General features: G+C 46.6%; 1 protein-coding gene across 2 annotated transcripts in view; it reads left to right on the top strand.

Annotated features, from left to right (window-relative positions):
* Positions 1–16,528, top strand: part of SLC15A4 (solute carrier family 15 member 4) — a 327,049-nt gene that overhangs the window by 125,537 nt on the left and 184,984 nt on the right. For both annotated transcript variants that reach the window (XM_085632757.1, XM_085632759.1), the window contains exons 3-4: positions 13,310–13,481; positions 14,481–14,555. In XM_085632757.1, the coding sequence (XP_085488883.1) occupies positions 13,310–13,481; positions 14,481–14,555 (247 nt within the window). The remainder of the gene's footprint in view (positions 1–13,309; positions 13,482–14,480; positions 14,556–16,528) is intronic.

Raw genomic sequence — 16,528 nt, 5'->3', positions numbered from 1 at the left:
CAAGATGGGGGCACACAGGTTCTCTGGGGTCAGCGTTTGCAATCCACCCACAGCAGCTGCTTTCTTCCAGGGAAGGGTAGCGCCCACTGTTCCTGGGGCGCAGTTCAGGGGGCAAGTTCACAAGCAAGCCCTTGGAGATTGTTCTTAAAGCACAAGTTGAATTCAACGTCTTTCTCAGTCTTTCTCCTCTCCTTCCAGCAGCAAGGCACCCACCGCAGGCCAGTCTCTCAGGCTTAGAGACAGTACTCCTCCATGCAGCTTTCCCAGGTCCTTCTCTTCGGGCAGAGGTTCTTCTTGGCGTAAACAGGATCTGATTTCTTAGGAGCAGGGCTCCTTCTTTTATACACAGTTTCTTTTGTTCTTTGTCGCCAGGGGGCCTGTGCCTGGCTCAGTCCGGTTTTGGAGCACTTTGTTGTGGTGACTCTGCTCTTTCCTTTCAGTGCACAGGGCAGAGACATCAGCCGCTCCACAGGGGGCGGAGCCAGCATTGTGGTGGCAGAGCACAGGTCTATTCAGAGTCAAGGTGTACTCCTCCCACCCAGCCTGGTGTAATCTCTCTACCCACCACCTGGCAGCCAGCCTGTCTCCTGGAATTCCACAGCCCTGCCCCTCACTGAAACTAGGCAGCACACACACACAAAGCAGAGGCGGACTGAAATGGCTAAGCAAGTAAATACTAACTTTCTAAAAGTAGTATTTACAAACACAGAATATTAAAATAAACTTTACTAAAAGAAGTATTTTATTATTCTGAGTTCAGGCATACTAAACTTGACTTTCTACCATGCTCTCTGAGTCCGCTGGGATTATAGAGTGTAATAATTCCAGCAGCCCATTCTGGCCTATGGAGAGCAGGTAGCCTTCAATAGTGAAAAACGAAAATGGCTGTAATTCACTATTAGGACATGCCACACACATCAGGGCATGTCCTGCCTTATGCCTACAATGCACCCTGCCCTTGGGCCTACCAGAAGGGTGACTAATATGTAGTTAAGGGAAGGTTTAGGGACTGGCAAGTAGGTGCACTTGCGCAGTCAGCCTCACAGTACCAGACTGCACGCAGGTTCTGCAATGGCAGACCCTAGTCACATTTTACAAGGCCGCTTCTGAGGGTGGCACAACCAGTGCTGCAAGCCCACCAGCAGCATTTGCATTTACAAGCCCTGGCACTCCTGGTGCACTTTACTAGGGGCTGATAGTAAACCAAATAAGCCAAACATGGACACCAATCAATGTATACACTTTTCAAAGGGAGTACTTGCACTGTGGCACTGATTAGCAGTGGCACAGTGCCCTGAACAGCTAACACCAACAAAACACAATGAGGCACATCAGCAAAAAGTGGAAGGGAAACTCACGCCAAGGTGCCAGGTCTAACACTGTACCTCTCAGACTTAGCTGTACAGCCAATGGCCTGTTGGGGATTGAGACCAATACTCACAGACACTGCAATACAGCCATTGGCCTGTTGGGGATTGAGACTATGCCTCACAAATGTAGCCGTACAGTCGTTCACCATTTAGGAATTGAGGCTGTGCCTTGCAGATGCTGCAATACAGCCTCTGGCCTGTTGGGGATTGAGGCTGTGCCTCGCAGACGTTGTGGCAGAGGCATTGACCTGTTGGGGATTGGAGTTCTGCCTCGCAGAGGTTGTGGTAGTGTCATGTAGTTCCTATAAACCTATATAAGATCTGTGCATTTAGACAACATACACTTTAGTATTGGTGTCCGGACTGATTCTAGACACCCCTACCGGGTATGTTAGCCTGTATACCTGCTACCTCACAGTGCACTAGAAACTCCTCTTACCAAGGAGAGAATAGTTATTGGCAACTATCGAACAGGAGAACCCTGATCCCATCAGGGATTGTGGATACAGTGCACTACTTTTCGCTCAGTCACTCGTGCTCACTTGTCTCAGAGAGATTCACAGAATAAACGGTGGGGACGTTTTTCAAGAAGCATTTATTGAACCAGCGTCATTCTAATGTAAAATAGGTGTGCTGAAGCAACCATAAGACTAAAGCAGATATAAATGATCGTAAGCTCCAAGGGAGTAAAAGGATGGCAGATTTCTACCTTCGTGCTAAAACAATGAATAAAGGCAAGTATATAAAATACATGACAGTAGAATGCGTACTCCTATGATGCAACCCTAATTAGATGTACCTAAGTGTACCTAGCATGTGTGTGGGTGCAAAAGCCAAGAATCCTTCTAGGATAAAGTCAACCCCATTACCTGAAGTGAGAGACTGTGGGACCCCGTCTTTGTCTCGAGGTGGAAACCCTGCAAGGGATGTTGGACCACTGCGAGCTGGAGTGTCTGTATGCAGGAGCCTAAGCGCCTCGCGTCAGTGTGTCGGCATGTAAGTCCTTTTGTCCTCTGACTACCTCAGAAAGATATGGTGTATATATACCCAAAGTGGTACCCCCTGTGGATATACCTTGCTGTGTCGTGTCGGACTGCGATGACGGAAGAAATGACCCTTCTACATAGTTATTATGCAGGAGATGGTAGGCCTGCTGTGATTCCAAGAATCCTCATGCATATTGAATGAGGCCTAAGCTTTTCGGAGAAAACCCAATATCAAACAAATCGAGGGAAGAGAGGGCTTAAAGTAATAACAATGAATTTTATTGTTATCAAGGTCCAGCATACATGCCCATGAATAAGTGAAAACAGAAGGTATGCAGTTCCTAACGTGAATGCAAGGTGTGACAGAATAGCAAGGGGGTAACACGGTGGTAGCAAGGAACTGTGGTGAATAGCAGGAGTAAAAGTTACTCCTTGTTTGGAAAAGAAGACCCTCACACACCCAACAAGCGGGTGTCTTGCTTCATCACCGGGTCTTTGCTCCTTATCGGGCCGGCGGGTGCAATGCCCGATCAGGCACCTAATAGGGCCTTCCTAGCGGAGATCTTTTATTCCAACGCCGGTGAGTGATGTGTGTGTGGGGTGGGAAAAAACCCAATATTAAGACATAAGTGAGTGTAGGTGCATATGAGGTTGAAGTGAAGAGATTAAAATAGGGGTAGGTGATCCACTAAATAATTTTAATACAGTGTGGTCACCATCCTGGTTAAAAAATGTATAGTCCGCACATGTGACACCAGTAGTTAAGTGAGTGTATGTGCTGACGTGGTCAATAGGTCAACATGTTTCTTGCCTTTGTATATAATAAATGGCAATTCATCAGGACCGGGGAATTATTGCGGCTACCTACACCTCTTTGGTGGTGCCCAGTGTCTATAAGAGACTAAGTGGTGAGCACGCATACAGCACCCTAAAAAAGTGTGGTACCGTAGCTAAAAAGCACACCCTCCTGGGCTGTGCTGCATACAGGGCCGGGGGGAGTACACACTAAATTCTAGTGTCGGTTCCGTGACTCCGAAGACGCCGTCCACCTAGTAACGCGGCAGCCGCTGTAGGAGAAAACCCAATGTCATCTTTGGTCATTACCGTAACTAGGTAAAAAGTCAGTCCTAAGAACCGTTATGTAGAGTAATATCAGGGGAATGTAGGTGAAAGGCGCTTTCATTACCTGAGCCTATATTGGGGTGACTATATGAAAATAACAGTAGAGGCATTGAGCATTTCAATATGGCAAAATTAGGCGGTCTATTAAATATTTGTCTCTCCCATATGAAAAGGGAGGGTTGTCAATTCCCAACATTAGATTTTATCAATGGGCTTGTTTAATTAGCCAGATGGCAATATTATTCGATTCTGCCACAAATTTGATGGATACTCCTTTTGGCAATGTGAACCCGCCGTCTATTTTTGAATTACTATTGGGGAGTGAAGCTCTGGGGTTGCTGTTGCGTAAGACTGACAGACGTTATTATAATAAAAAACGATATAAGGTTTTAGATTGTTTGTGGGAAGTCTGGAAATCAGTCCAAAGAATAATGGCAATTCCTAGAATTAATTATTATACACCTCTCTGGAACTCCAGTATTTTTCCGCATTTTAGTAATGATAGGATGGGAAGAATATGGGCACAGCAAGGAGTCAGAAGAATGGGTGATTTATTTGTAGGGGACAATCTGTTGAGCTTTGATGATATCCAACGGAAATTTGAAATCTCGGATAATCAAGGGTATAAATTTGTACAGATATATCTAACCTTGAAGGGTATCAGACTACGGTTATCTCCAGGGGGGAAAATTAATATCATTGAGTTCTTATTAGGAGGTGGAACTAAAATCAAAATGATTTACAGAACTCTATTATCTACAATACCAGATGATCTGGAAATTACAAAACCCTGAGGCTGACTTAGATAAAGCATTGCAACTGGCTGGGAAACTGTTTTGCTCCACGAATTTGAGAGCCCAACATTATAAAACACTGTTTAATCTGTATTTTACACCAGCTAAATTATATGATTGGGGTAAAAGAGGTGATGATACATGCCAAGGTGTTTGGAAGGGCCTGCTAACCTTATGCATATCTTTCATCAATGTGATAAATTAATTGGAATTCGGGGAGAGATAGAGAAGATTTGGGAGGGGCTGTTAGATGTTAAGATTAATCTATCCCCCACTCTTATGATATTAGGAGTCGATAGTAAATTGGGTCTCAGCAAGGAGGATGAAGCTTTTGTTTTTATATCTGTGGCTGTTCTCCGGATATTATTAGCGGCAGGCTGGAAGGATATTGTAGTACCAACCTTCCAGATGTGGATGGCTAGACTCCTGGGGATTCATAACATCGAATCCTCCTTATATACTCGGAAGGCAAGGAAGATGAATAAGTTGGGGATTAGTATTTGGGCCCCTCTCAAGAGCTGGGGAGATTCTCGACTATAAAATTGCTTAAGGTGGTATATTTCGCATTATGATGAATTTGAGTTTTTTTTTTTTTGGGGGGTTGTAGGAGATTTGAAATTTAAGTGGTGATTATTTCTTGTCCCCTTAATTCTTCAGTTGTTTGTCAATTTTTGTAATTTTTTTTCGAATCTTTGTAAAGAAAGTTGGATCTTAGTTGGAACTTTGTATAAACTGAAGTATAAAATGTATCGATTATTGATTGTACCAGGTATATTTTTCTTTCAATAAAAAAAAAAAAAATAAGAAGCATTGAGCATTTGAGGATTGAGGCTGTACCTCACAGATGTTGTGGAAGAGGCATTGAACTGTTCGGGATCGAAGTTTTGCCTTGCAGACGTTGCGGTACAGCCACTGTCATTTTTGGATTCAGGTTGTACCGTACAAATATTGAGCATAAGGGATTGACATGTCTACCTTTTTCCTACACACAGTGGCTGTCAAGATGTTGGGGTGCAGTAATTGAAGAATTTCGGACTGAGGTATTGCTATAGAAGATATTGAGGTACAGCCATAGATGTTTGTTAATGGACGAGGCATCTTAAAGATGTTGAGGTATAGTCTGGGGAGTTTTAGGGATAGATGTAGTTTCATCAAGACCTTAATGTTCAGCCATTGGCATACTGCAGATTTTAAGTTGTGGCTCAAAGACCTTGTCGTCTATCCACTATCCTGTTGCGGATTGAGGCTGTGCATCATGGAGGTGGAGGTACAGCCATTGTCCCACTGGGTTGATGATGTGCCCCACAGATGTTGTGGTGCTGCATTGGTCCACAGTGGATTGAGGTTGTGCTTCACAGATGTTGTGGTGCAGCCGCTATCCCCTTTGAGATTGAGGCTCGCAATCAGAGATGTTGCAGTGGCTTTCTAGAAACCAAAGACCCGCACACTGGGGATTGAGCTAACGCTCTAGGGAGGTAAGGTACACCCTTTGGCAAACTGGGGATTGAGATAACGCTCTAGGGAGGTAAGGTACAGCCCTTGGCACACAGGGGATTGAGTTAGCACTCTAGGGAGTCAAGGTACAAGCCTTAGCACACTGGGAAATTAGTTAGTGCTTTAGGGAGGTAAGGTACACCCCTTGGCACACTGGGAATTACGTCAGCACTCTAGTGAGGTAAGGTACAGCCCTTGGCATATTGGGGATTGAGGTAGTGCCCTAGAGAGGTAAGGTACAGCCCCAGGCACACTAGGGATTGTGTTAGTGCTCTAGGGATGTAATGTACAGCCCCTGGCACACTGGGGGTTGAGGTATAGTCTGGAGAGTTTTAGGGATAGATGTAGTTTCATCAAGACCTTAATGTTCAGCCATTGGCATACTGCAGATTTTAAGTTGTGCCTCAAAGACCTTGTGGTCCATCCACTATCCTGTTGCGGATTGAGGCTGTGCATCATGGAGGTGGAGGTACAGCCATTGTCCCACTGGGTTGATGATGTGCCCCACAGATGTTGTGCTGCTGCATTGGTCCACAGTGGATTGAGGTTGTGCTTCACAGATGTTGTGGTGCAGCCGCTATCCCCTTTGAGATTGAGGCTCGCAATCAGAGATGTTGCAGTGGCTTTCTAGAAACCAAAGACCCTTGGCGCACTTGGGTTTGAGTTAGCGCTCTAGGGAGGTAAGGTACAGCCCCTGGCACACTAGGGGTTGAGTTAGTGCTCTAGGGAGGTAAGGTACAGCCCTTGGAACACTTGGGATTGAGTTAGCGCTCTAGGGAGGAAAGGTAAAGCTCTTGGCACACTTGGGATTGAGTTAGCGCTCTAGAGAGGTAAGGTACAACCCTTGGCACACTGGGGATCGAGATAGCACTCTAGGGAGGTAAGATACAGCCCTTGGCACACTGGGGATTGAGTTAGCGCTCTAGAGAGGTAAGGTAAAGCTCTTGGCACACTTGGGATTGAGTTAGCGCTCTAGGGAGGTAAGGTACAGAAAGGTACAGTTCTTGGCACACTGGGGATTGAGTTAGCGCTCTAGAGAGGTAAGGTACAGCTCTTGGAACACTGGGGATTGAGTTAGCGCTTTAGGGAGGTAAGGTACAGCCCTTGGCACACTGGGGATGGAGTTAGCGCTCTAGAGAGGCAAGGCACAACCCTTGGCACACTGGGGATCGAGATAGCACTCTAGGGAGGTACGGTACAGCCCTTGGCATACTTGGGATTGAGTTAGCGTTCTAGGGTGGTAAGGTACAACTCTTGACACACTGGGGATTGAGGTAGCGACCTAGAGAGGTACGGTACAGCTCTTGGTGCACTGGGGAATGAGTTGGCGCTCTAGGGAGGTATGGTAGAGCCCATGGCACACTGGAGAGTGAGTTAGCTCTCTAGGGATGTAAGATACAACCCTTGGCACACTGATGATTGAGTTAGCGCTCTAGAGAGGAAAGGTACAACCCTTGGCACACTGGGGATCGAGATAGCACTCTAGGGAGGTAAGGTACAACCCTTGGCACACTGGGGATCGAGATAGCACTCTAGGGAGGTAAGGTACAGCCCTTGGCACACTAGGGATTGAGTTAGCGCTTTAGGGAGGTGAGGTACAGCCCTTGGCACACTGGGGATTGAGTTAGCGCTTTAAAGAGGTAAGGTACAGCCCTTGGCACACTGGGGATTGAGTTGGCGCTCTAGGGAGGTAAGGTACAACCCGTGGCACACTGGGGATTGAGTTAGCGCTCTAGAGAGGTAAGTCACATCACTTGGCACACTGGGGATCGAGATAGCACTCTAGGGAGGTATGGTACAACCCTTGGCACATTGAGGATTGAGTTAGCGCTCTAGAGAGGTAAGGTACAACCCTTGGCACACTGGGAATTGAGTTAGCTCTCTAGGGATGCTAGGTACAGTAAGGTACAACCCGTGGCACACTGGGGATTGAGTTACGGCTCTAGAGAGGTAAGGTACAACCCTTGGCACACTGAGGATTGAGTTAGCGCTCTAGAGAGGTAAGGTACAACCCTTGGCACACTGGGGATCGAGATAGCACTCTAGGGAGGTACGGTACAGCCCTTGGCACACTGGGGAATGAGTTGGCGCTCTAGAGAGGTACGGTACAGCTCTTGGTGCACTGGGGAATGAATTGGCGCTCTAGAGAGGTACGGTACAGCTCTTGGTGCACTGGGGAATGAGTTGGCGCTCTAGGGAGGTATGGTAGAGCCCATGGCACACTGGAGAGTGAGTTAGCTCTCTAGGGATGTAAGGTACAACCCTTGGCACACTGATGATTGAGTTAGCGCTCTAGAGAGGAAAGGTACAACCCTTGTCACACTGGGGATTGAGGTAGCGCCCTAGAGAGGTACGGTACAGCTCTTGGTACACTGGGCAATGAGTTGGCGCTCTAGGGAGGTAAGGTAGAGCCCATGGCACACTGGGGATCGAGTTAGCGCTCTAGGGAGGTAAGGTACAGCCCTTGGCACACTGGGGATTTAAGTAGCGCCGTAGGGAGGTATAGTACAGTGGTTGGCGCATTGAGGGACTGTCTGCGCTTGAGCTGCAGACACCTAGAGTCTGGTAAGGTTCACATGCTCGATGGTGCCTCTGTTTGCTTTACAAGGTCCCTCTGTAGCCTGCGGCTGCCTCAGGTTGGATGAGAAGGGCTTGCATTGTGTAAAGAGTTTTGCAATCACTCTTAATTACCCTGCTAAAAACCCTCCCTATGGTAACGGTGCTCTCCCCATGGTAACGGTGCTCTCCCCACGGGCCCGTGGTGTGGGCAGGAGTTCGGCACTCCCTGCACAGCCCCAGGGCAGAGATGGGCGGAGTGGGGCAGCTGCAGGGTTGTGTCATTGCGGCTGATGCCTCTTCCCAAGCCCTGTGGACAGCGTTTGTGCACCAGGGCTGGGAAGGGGTGCTGACCAATGACCCTCAGGTGACAGGGCAGGGCACCCCTAACTATGTGAACCAGCAGGGTGCAAGTCCTAGGAAACCTAATGGTGCCACTAACCTACTTAATTCATACTGACCCCACCACAGACGCTGACGTCACAGTAAGCACATTTACACACGGTTATAATATTTCCCACTTTCCAACTGAACAATGATTTAACATATTCATGCGCAAATGTTAAAATCCATTCCTGTTTTGTTTTACTATTTATAAATTACTTTTAGGTTTTCCACTCATCAGGGTGCAGTTACGCTAAAAAGGACACCCCGCTAAATAGAAATGTCGAATATGGCAAGACCTCTTTAAACTGTGTTTGGAGAGGGAACAAGATGTGCAGGGCGATTTTTCTCCTTATTTTGTTTTAGGTCGAAGCCTGTCACAAATTGCAGCTCTCTGATTGCGAAATACTTATTTGGGACATGTCCCTATCTGACCTGGGGCTAATTCCGCTCATTGCTTTTCATTACCTTTTTCTTTTGTCTTACTTTCTAGCTTGTTATACAATGGTTTTATTTGTTTGAGCCCTTCCAGCTAGACTTTGGCCCTCCAGGGGGAGCATAGCGTGTTTACTGTCTCCCTGGTCCGCTCCTTTTAACCCTCCTCGAGTGTCTTTTCGGCAACTTTTAGTTTGTTTTCTAAAAGGACTTGATTAGAGTGCACGCATTCCCCCGTTCTCTGTGTTTTCCACTTCTATTAGCACGTTTGGTTTCCTATTAATATAAAAATATAATGTTCCATAACTTTACCCTTTCAGTGGCTCTTATGTACGCTTTCCCTCTTATGCAGCTTTGCCTGCTTCCTTGTAGCTTTTAGCTGTGAAACCTGTTCATGCACCCGGAGACGAGGGCACTTGCTTACAGGATTTATAAATGCAGCAGCTACAGTGCTGGGGTACAGGCTACCACCTCTCAGCCTCCTGTGTCTTGGGTAGGAGGAACAAGAGTCCCCTCTCTCAAGAGGTAGGGGGGACTCTGTCCACTCCCGACTTGTGTCCTGCGGGCGGTGCCCACTTCCATTGCTAAGAAATATCAAAGAGTGGGACTGGTGAAAGCTTGCTTCACTTCCAATCTGATTCAACAAACACAAAGAGAGAGAGCCTGCTCCCAGAGTCCTGGGTCTGCAGGATTGGTAGAGGCGCGCTTGCATTCCCCCGGAATGGTATCTCACGCTTCTTCGGTGCTGTGGTTGTGCTCAGTATTTGAATCCCCCTTGGACTTCCACACAAGCCTCTGAGGCCAGGCTCTTTCATCAGTACGTAGCCCACTCGCCCACGTGCAAGAGTGGAATGTCTTTGAGTGGTGTTTAAAAGGGGACCTATTTCCTTGTGGGCAGTGTTGTGATTCCTGAGGTATGATCTACTAAAGAAAGGGCAGGTGTTGTACTTTGTGTCGGAGTTCTTGAAGATACCTCACTGTTAACGAACAGAGGCTGTGGAAGAGAGTAAACCTGTAAATAATATCGGGGCTGGACTGCCAACCCAAAGCAGCCCTGGTAATTTTCTGGGACCAGCCCCTGGGGAAGCACAGCCTGCCCCAGGAGGCTGGAAACGAATATGACTTGTTGCAACGCAAGGCATTACATCGCGTGTCATCACAACACGGTTGTTACAACGACCACATTGTTACCACGCAAAACCATTACTATGCAAGTCATTACATCGACTTGCAGTAGATGGCCCGCTGACATTAGAAATTTATAATTTACTATTCCAACTCCAGCCTACATAACAGTAGGGAAGGTGTTGGAATAGTAATCTATACTATTCCTAATGTTAGCGCGCCATCTACTGCAAGTCGATGTAATGACTTTCGTAGTAATGGCTTTGCGTGGTAACAACTCGGTCGTTGTAACAACCGTGTTGTAATGGCATTGCGTTGTGATGACCGCGATGTAAAGGTCGTCTCCCGCTGGAAACGCTTGCTGCTTCTAATACAGGTGACCGATGTTGCAGCACCGCTGCAAAACAGGCCCCAAGTGACAAAACCATCCCCCACCCTTCCAGCCTCCCAGGGAAATGCTCAATGCCTGGTACAAGCCCTGGATCATATCAGAAAACTTGAATTCAGTGCTAGAAGTTTCACCTGCCCGTCTCTCCACAGGTGGATCGTATATTGTTTAGTGAAGCTGTGGTTGCAAAGGTGTCGCCGTAATCCGTGAATCCATGGCTTAGGGCAATCTCCCAAGCCCAGAATTTGGCATTCGGCATCGATAATGCATCACCAGTGCAACCTCAGGTTTCCGCAGCCTGCTAGAGCAGCCTCTTTCTATTAAAACTATTCCACCTCAGGTGTCATATTGTAAATGATATTACACTCGGATTACAGCCGGTTTTTTACTTGGGTCTCCCAGAGTGGGTAGGGTTCAGAACTGGACATACTGCTGGTCTGCTGCTTGAGTAATTGTTTGAATGTGGATGGCCATAGCACTCATCCCCCCAGTGAGGCGCCCTTACAATGGCACCACCACTGCTCTTGGCCTTACAGCGGAAGCGGAACAACACACTTACAACTACAGTGAGGTGAGTTACTGTGTGTAGTAATTACAATGCATTCTGTGTGTATAGGGCGTTTAGAGGGATGTTTTAGTTTTTAGGGCTTGGTTGTAGGAGATACAAGTGTTCAGGGATTGACTTTAGGATTCAGTGTACCTATGGCTCTTAGGGTGTGCACAGCTTGTTTTTTAAGATAGCATTAATACACAAATATAAAAAGGGTAAATCATTGATTAAGAAGAGTTTTGAGAAATATATTTTAAGTAACTATATTTACTATGCAGTTGTTGTTTTTTTGTAAATTTCAGCTTATACCTGTAAACTCTTTTATTATCTCATTGTGGGAGAAAAAACTAAAATAAATGATTTAATTTGTTTTACTTTCTGTGTTATGTACTTTAATACACAATTCGATACAGTGCATAAGTATATATTAATAGGCATTTAAATGCATTGTTGTGGCTTGCAATTTAATTGTACGTGCCATACACATAAAAATATGCCTTATTAGTGTATGTGTCATCGTGGTTATTCTGTTTGTGACTTGCAACTACCTACAAATCAAAGTGTGCTGCACAAATCAGCAGTTGGCAAAGGCAATCAGTTTATCATGTTAAAGCCGCCTTCTAGACCTTGCTAAAGACTGCGTTTGTGGTGGAAGGTTCATCCAGTGTAGAGGTCCACCCAAGTAGTTTTTGGGAGTCCCCTCTATAGGTCTCACCTGAGAGCAGGTCGTTGTCCAATGCCATCACTTCCAGAAGATGCCCATAAGCCCAGACAAGTGTCCAGCTTTGTGCAGAAAACCGGAAGTGCTCGAAAGCTACTCTTTGGTTGATCCTCATTTGAGGGCGATGAAACTTTGTACAGAATAGAGCTGATGGCGGGACCGAGGTGTCCTCTCCTTAAAGGGAATCTCTGGAACCGTCCGGGTGCTGATCTGTAGAGGTGGAACAGACTCATGAGTTACTGTGTGTCTGTGTATTTGGTATGTTAATAGTGCAGACCTATCCAGAAGGTAGCGGAGTGCTGGACAGGGTCCTAGGCAAGCATAAAGCTAACAAGTGACAGCAGAGAGAGCAGGTTTGTGACTGGTTCATGCATTGTGATCTAGTGTTGTTGAAAGTGGTGCGTCTTCAACTCTTGCCTGAATTGAAGCAGGGGTGGGGTGCTGTTGTTCCAGACCCTGGCTGTTTAGATGGAGAAAGTCTGATGCCTTGGGTTTTTTTCTTTTCGTGCTTCTTTCCATTCGAATGGTATGTTGGTTGTTGGCGTGCCAAGAGCTTATGATGATGAGTTTGTGAGCCAGGTAGGCTGTGATTCTCTTTGGGATGACTTTGTGGATGATGCAGTTGATTTTGAAGAGGGTGTGACTGACCGTGGGAGCCTGTGGAGTTCCATCATCGTGAGGATGACGTGGTCCTCTTTCTTCAGACTCTTGATGAGGCGTGCTGAGACCTGTAGGATGCTCGTGAGTTGGGGGCGGGCAGTGTGTCGTCTGGGAAGCCATAGAGCAGGGCATCGCCACCGTCGACATGCAAGAGTGTGGGCTCTTCGTTCTCCTACCAACATATTCCATAAGGGGCACATTGGTTCCCAGTGTTAGTGGAAGTCAATGTCCCCAGCATGGAGCATCAATACATTTTCCATAGAACACGAGAAATCTTGGTTACCTATATTTTTGTTAGCAGAAGGGTATTTTTCATAATGAGTTTATTTTCCATTCATAGGGATTCAACACTAAACCCCTGTCTGTCATTCTGTGCTGGGTGTACTACCTCACCTTCCTACCTCCTAATCTATAGGTGTTAATCTTGTAAGGAACCAGAAAACATTCCCATGTATCTTAGACGTGCTGATATTTTGTGCATCAATTTGGGATTGGAATGCCGCCAGTGCACAGAGGTGCTTTGTTGTTCTATGACAGTCACCGGAGAGTTGCTTGCAGACAAAAATGGCAGATATCCGATCTGGTTACTCGTGTTGTTGTGCAGGTTTCTGCAGTGCTTCATGGTGGCGAAGCTGTACTTGTGTGCTCAACGGTAACTCCTATACACCTGTCTCAGTGCAGTCTGTCTACAATCTCGAACTGACTTTGAATACTGTTTATACAGCAGTGAAAGCAGCGGGAGCAGCCGACAGACCGCCAAGCCAAGCATGCTGGACATGGCCAAGTCATCCCATGGAGGCCCGTTCCTAGAAGAGAAAGTGGAAGACGTGAAATCTCTGTGCAAGATCCTCCCCGTCTTCTTGGCACTCATACCCTACTGGACGGTCTACTTCCAGGTGAGCATGTGAGAAGTGCTGCAGATGTCCCCGCTCATGATGGATGCGAGCGCTTCACTGATGAGCCTGCAGGGGGCATCTACCAATTCTGCTGTGGTTGTCCCTGGAGGTGAGTCAGTTCCCTAGAGCCCCCTCTGAAGACCCATCACTTGAGCGAAAATGCCATGGGCAGTCATGCACTTCAGATAAGACTCCAAAAGAGGGCATTGGAGGGAACAAAATGCGTTCTCTAAAGAGGAAGCCTGTATTTGTGTGTGTTGTCCCTTCTTGCACTCCGTCGTCATTTGTTTTCTAGGGTTCCTTGGGTAGCTGTTATTTCCTGACCAGAATCGTAAACATTAAAAGCTTTTCATGTCCCGACCCTCATAAAATTAACATTTAAATGTGCTGGTGTAAAAATGAGAATGTTTTACAATGTGCCTCTCCGCTTTGGCATGCGCTGCGACCAATTCATCCCCAGGCACAATGGTCTCCTAGTCACACTTGGACTTAATATGCAGCCGCAGTTTATTGGACTGACTTTGTCAATTCAGGCAGGAATGTTTGTGCCAGGGGTGATCTGAGGACTGGAACACTGTGTGAGCAGACATAGAGTGTAAAGGCCCCTTTGTGACCAGTTATTAAAACTATATGATTTAAACACATTAGAAGCCAGGTTATCTAAATCCTCAGTCCAACTCCAAGACACAGAACCTAGTTGAAGGACAGTAAATAAAGCTGCTCCCATCACACCAACCCCTTTTAACTGGTATTGAGCAACAAGCTGGGTCGGTAGAGTCTCAAAGGTGATGTTAAACAATACAAAACCACTTTGTGGTCACTTCCACTTGGCTGTGGATTAAAAGCAGCTCTGATGAGCAATGAGATGTTGAGGTATCGCCTCAATAACCCTGTTTTAAGCACAGTGCATCACAAAAACCTTACAAAGGCTCGAAGAGCACAAAACCAGATGATAATATTGTTGGTGTGGCCAACATAATCTGTTTCCAACCTCTCTAGATGCAGACGACGTACGTGCTTCAAAGTCTTCATTTGAGGATCCCAGGGTTGGCCGACAAGAAGAACCCGAACGCGGTAAGCATTTCTCTGGTACTTTATTGCTTGTATTTTGACAGTGCTTAGTGTCCTGTGACAGAAATTATGATTAACTTCTCTGTTATTCCTCCTTCCTAATTATTGGCTTTCTAACACTCATTGGTGTCAGGTGGGTAAAATCACATCCTAGGATGGAGATGCAGCTAGAGTCCCCTCCTATTTGGGATCCTAGATGGCAGCTAGAGTCCCACTCCTAGTTGGCATCTGTCAGGTAGGCCAAGCATGAAGATAATTTCCTCCGTTGTCTTGCTGGTTAGCTCAGTGAACAACCCAGTGCCAAGTAAACCTCAGACAGAAGAAAGGGTGGCCATGCACTGTGCAGGCAGCTCTTCCATCCAATTATTTTATTTTCTTTCTGGCTGAACCGGGTTTTCCCCCAGGGTGAGCTGGCATCTGCTGGTACAGCCGAGGTCGTCCTTGTTGTATGTTAGTTCACTGTTATGGCTCAAGACTGTGGACTTGGGGTGCACTAGGTGTGCTCCCGCCTACAGTAGAGGGGTGTCTCCTGATCCCTCAGCAGGCTATGTGGACGCTGACTGTTGGTCGCCACAGGGGATATAGTGAAGGGCACATGTCTTTGTATCTGAACGCCACGAGAGGTCTCGCCCGCTTTAAATACCCTCTGGCCTCCAATAAATGGGGTCCTCTACTTCCTATAGTGCATACATGGTGAGTTGAGATGCAGAGCGGGTGAGGGGATTGGTTCTAATTGTGATGCACATGAATTGTGCGGATGACTAGGGCAGCAAGCGATAGAGGTCCTCCTTCATATTCCGTTTGCAGCTATAACGTTCGATGTCTAACTTCCCTAATCATGGTCAGTAACCCGTTTGTGGCATTCTGTATATGATAGGCCTCCTCTCTGCTGGAGAACTAAGCATCGAAAAGACTCTCTTCCGTAGTGCTTTGGCAGAAAAGACTCATGTTAGCGCTTTGGTAGAAAAGACTCATGTTAGCGCTTTGGCAGAAAAGACTCCTGTTAGCGCTTTGGCAGAAAAGACTCCTGTTAGCGCTTTGGCAGAAAAGACTCCTGTTAGCGCTTTGGCAGAAAAGACTCCTGTTAGCGCTTTGGCAGAAAAGACTCCTGTTAGCGCTTTGGCAGAAAAGGCTCCTGTTAGCGCTTTGGCAGAAAAGACTCCTGTTAGCGCTTTTGCAGAAAAGACTCCTGTTAGTGCTTTGGCAGAAAAGACTCCTGTTAGTGCTTTGGTAGAAAAGACTCCTGTTTGCGCTTTGGTAGAAAAGACTCCTGTTTGCGCTTTGGTAGAAAAGACTCCTGTTTGCGCTTTGGTAGAAAAGACTCCTGTTAGTGCTTTGGTAGAAAAGACTCCTGTTAGTGCTTTGGTAGAAAAGACTCCTGTTAGTGCTTTGGTAGAAAAGACTCATGTTAGCGCTTTGGCAGAAAAGACTCCTGTTAGCGCTTTGGCAGAAAAGACTCCTGTTAGTGCTTTGGCAGAAAAGACTCATGTTAGCGCTTTGGCAGAAAAGACTCCTGTTAGTGCTTTGGCAGAAAAGACTCGTGTTAGCGCTTTGGCAGAAAAGACTCGTGTTAGCGCTTTGGCAGAAAAGACTCCTGTTAGTGCTTTGGCAGAAAAGACTCGTGTTAGCGCTTTGGCAGAAAAGACTCCTGTTAGCGCTTTGGCAGAAAAGACTTGTGTTAGCGCTTTGGCAGAAAAGACTCCTGTTAGCGCTTTGGCAGAAAAGACTCCTGTTAGCGCTTTGGCAGAAAAGACTCCTGTTAGTGCTTTGGTAGAAAAGACTCCTGTTAGTGCTTTGGCAGAAAAGACTCATGTTAGCGCTTTGGCAGAAAAGACTCCTGTTAGCGCTTTGGCAGAAAAGACTCCTGTTAGTGCTTTGGCAGAAACGACTCGTGTTAGCGCTTTGGCAGAAAAGACTCCTGTTAGTGCTTTGGCAGAAAAGACTTGTGTTAGCGCTTTGGCAGAAAAGACTCCTGT

Source organism: Triturus cristatus, chromosome 11, assembly GCF_964204655.1.
Source record: "Triturus cristatus chromosome 11, aTriCri1.1, whole genome shotgun sequence".
Taxonomy (NCBI): Eukaryota; Metazoa; Chordata; class Amphibia; order Caudata; family Salamandridae; genus Triturus; species Triturus cristatus.
Note: the sequence above shows the minus strand (reverse complement) of the source record. Positions and strands in the feature narration are given on the sequence as shown.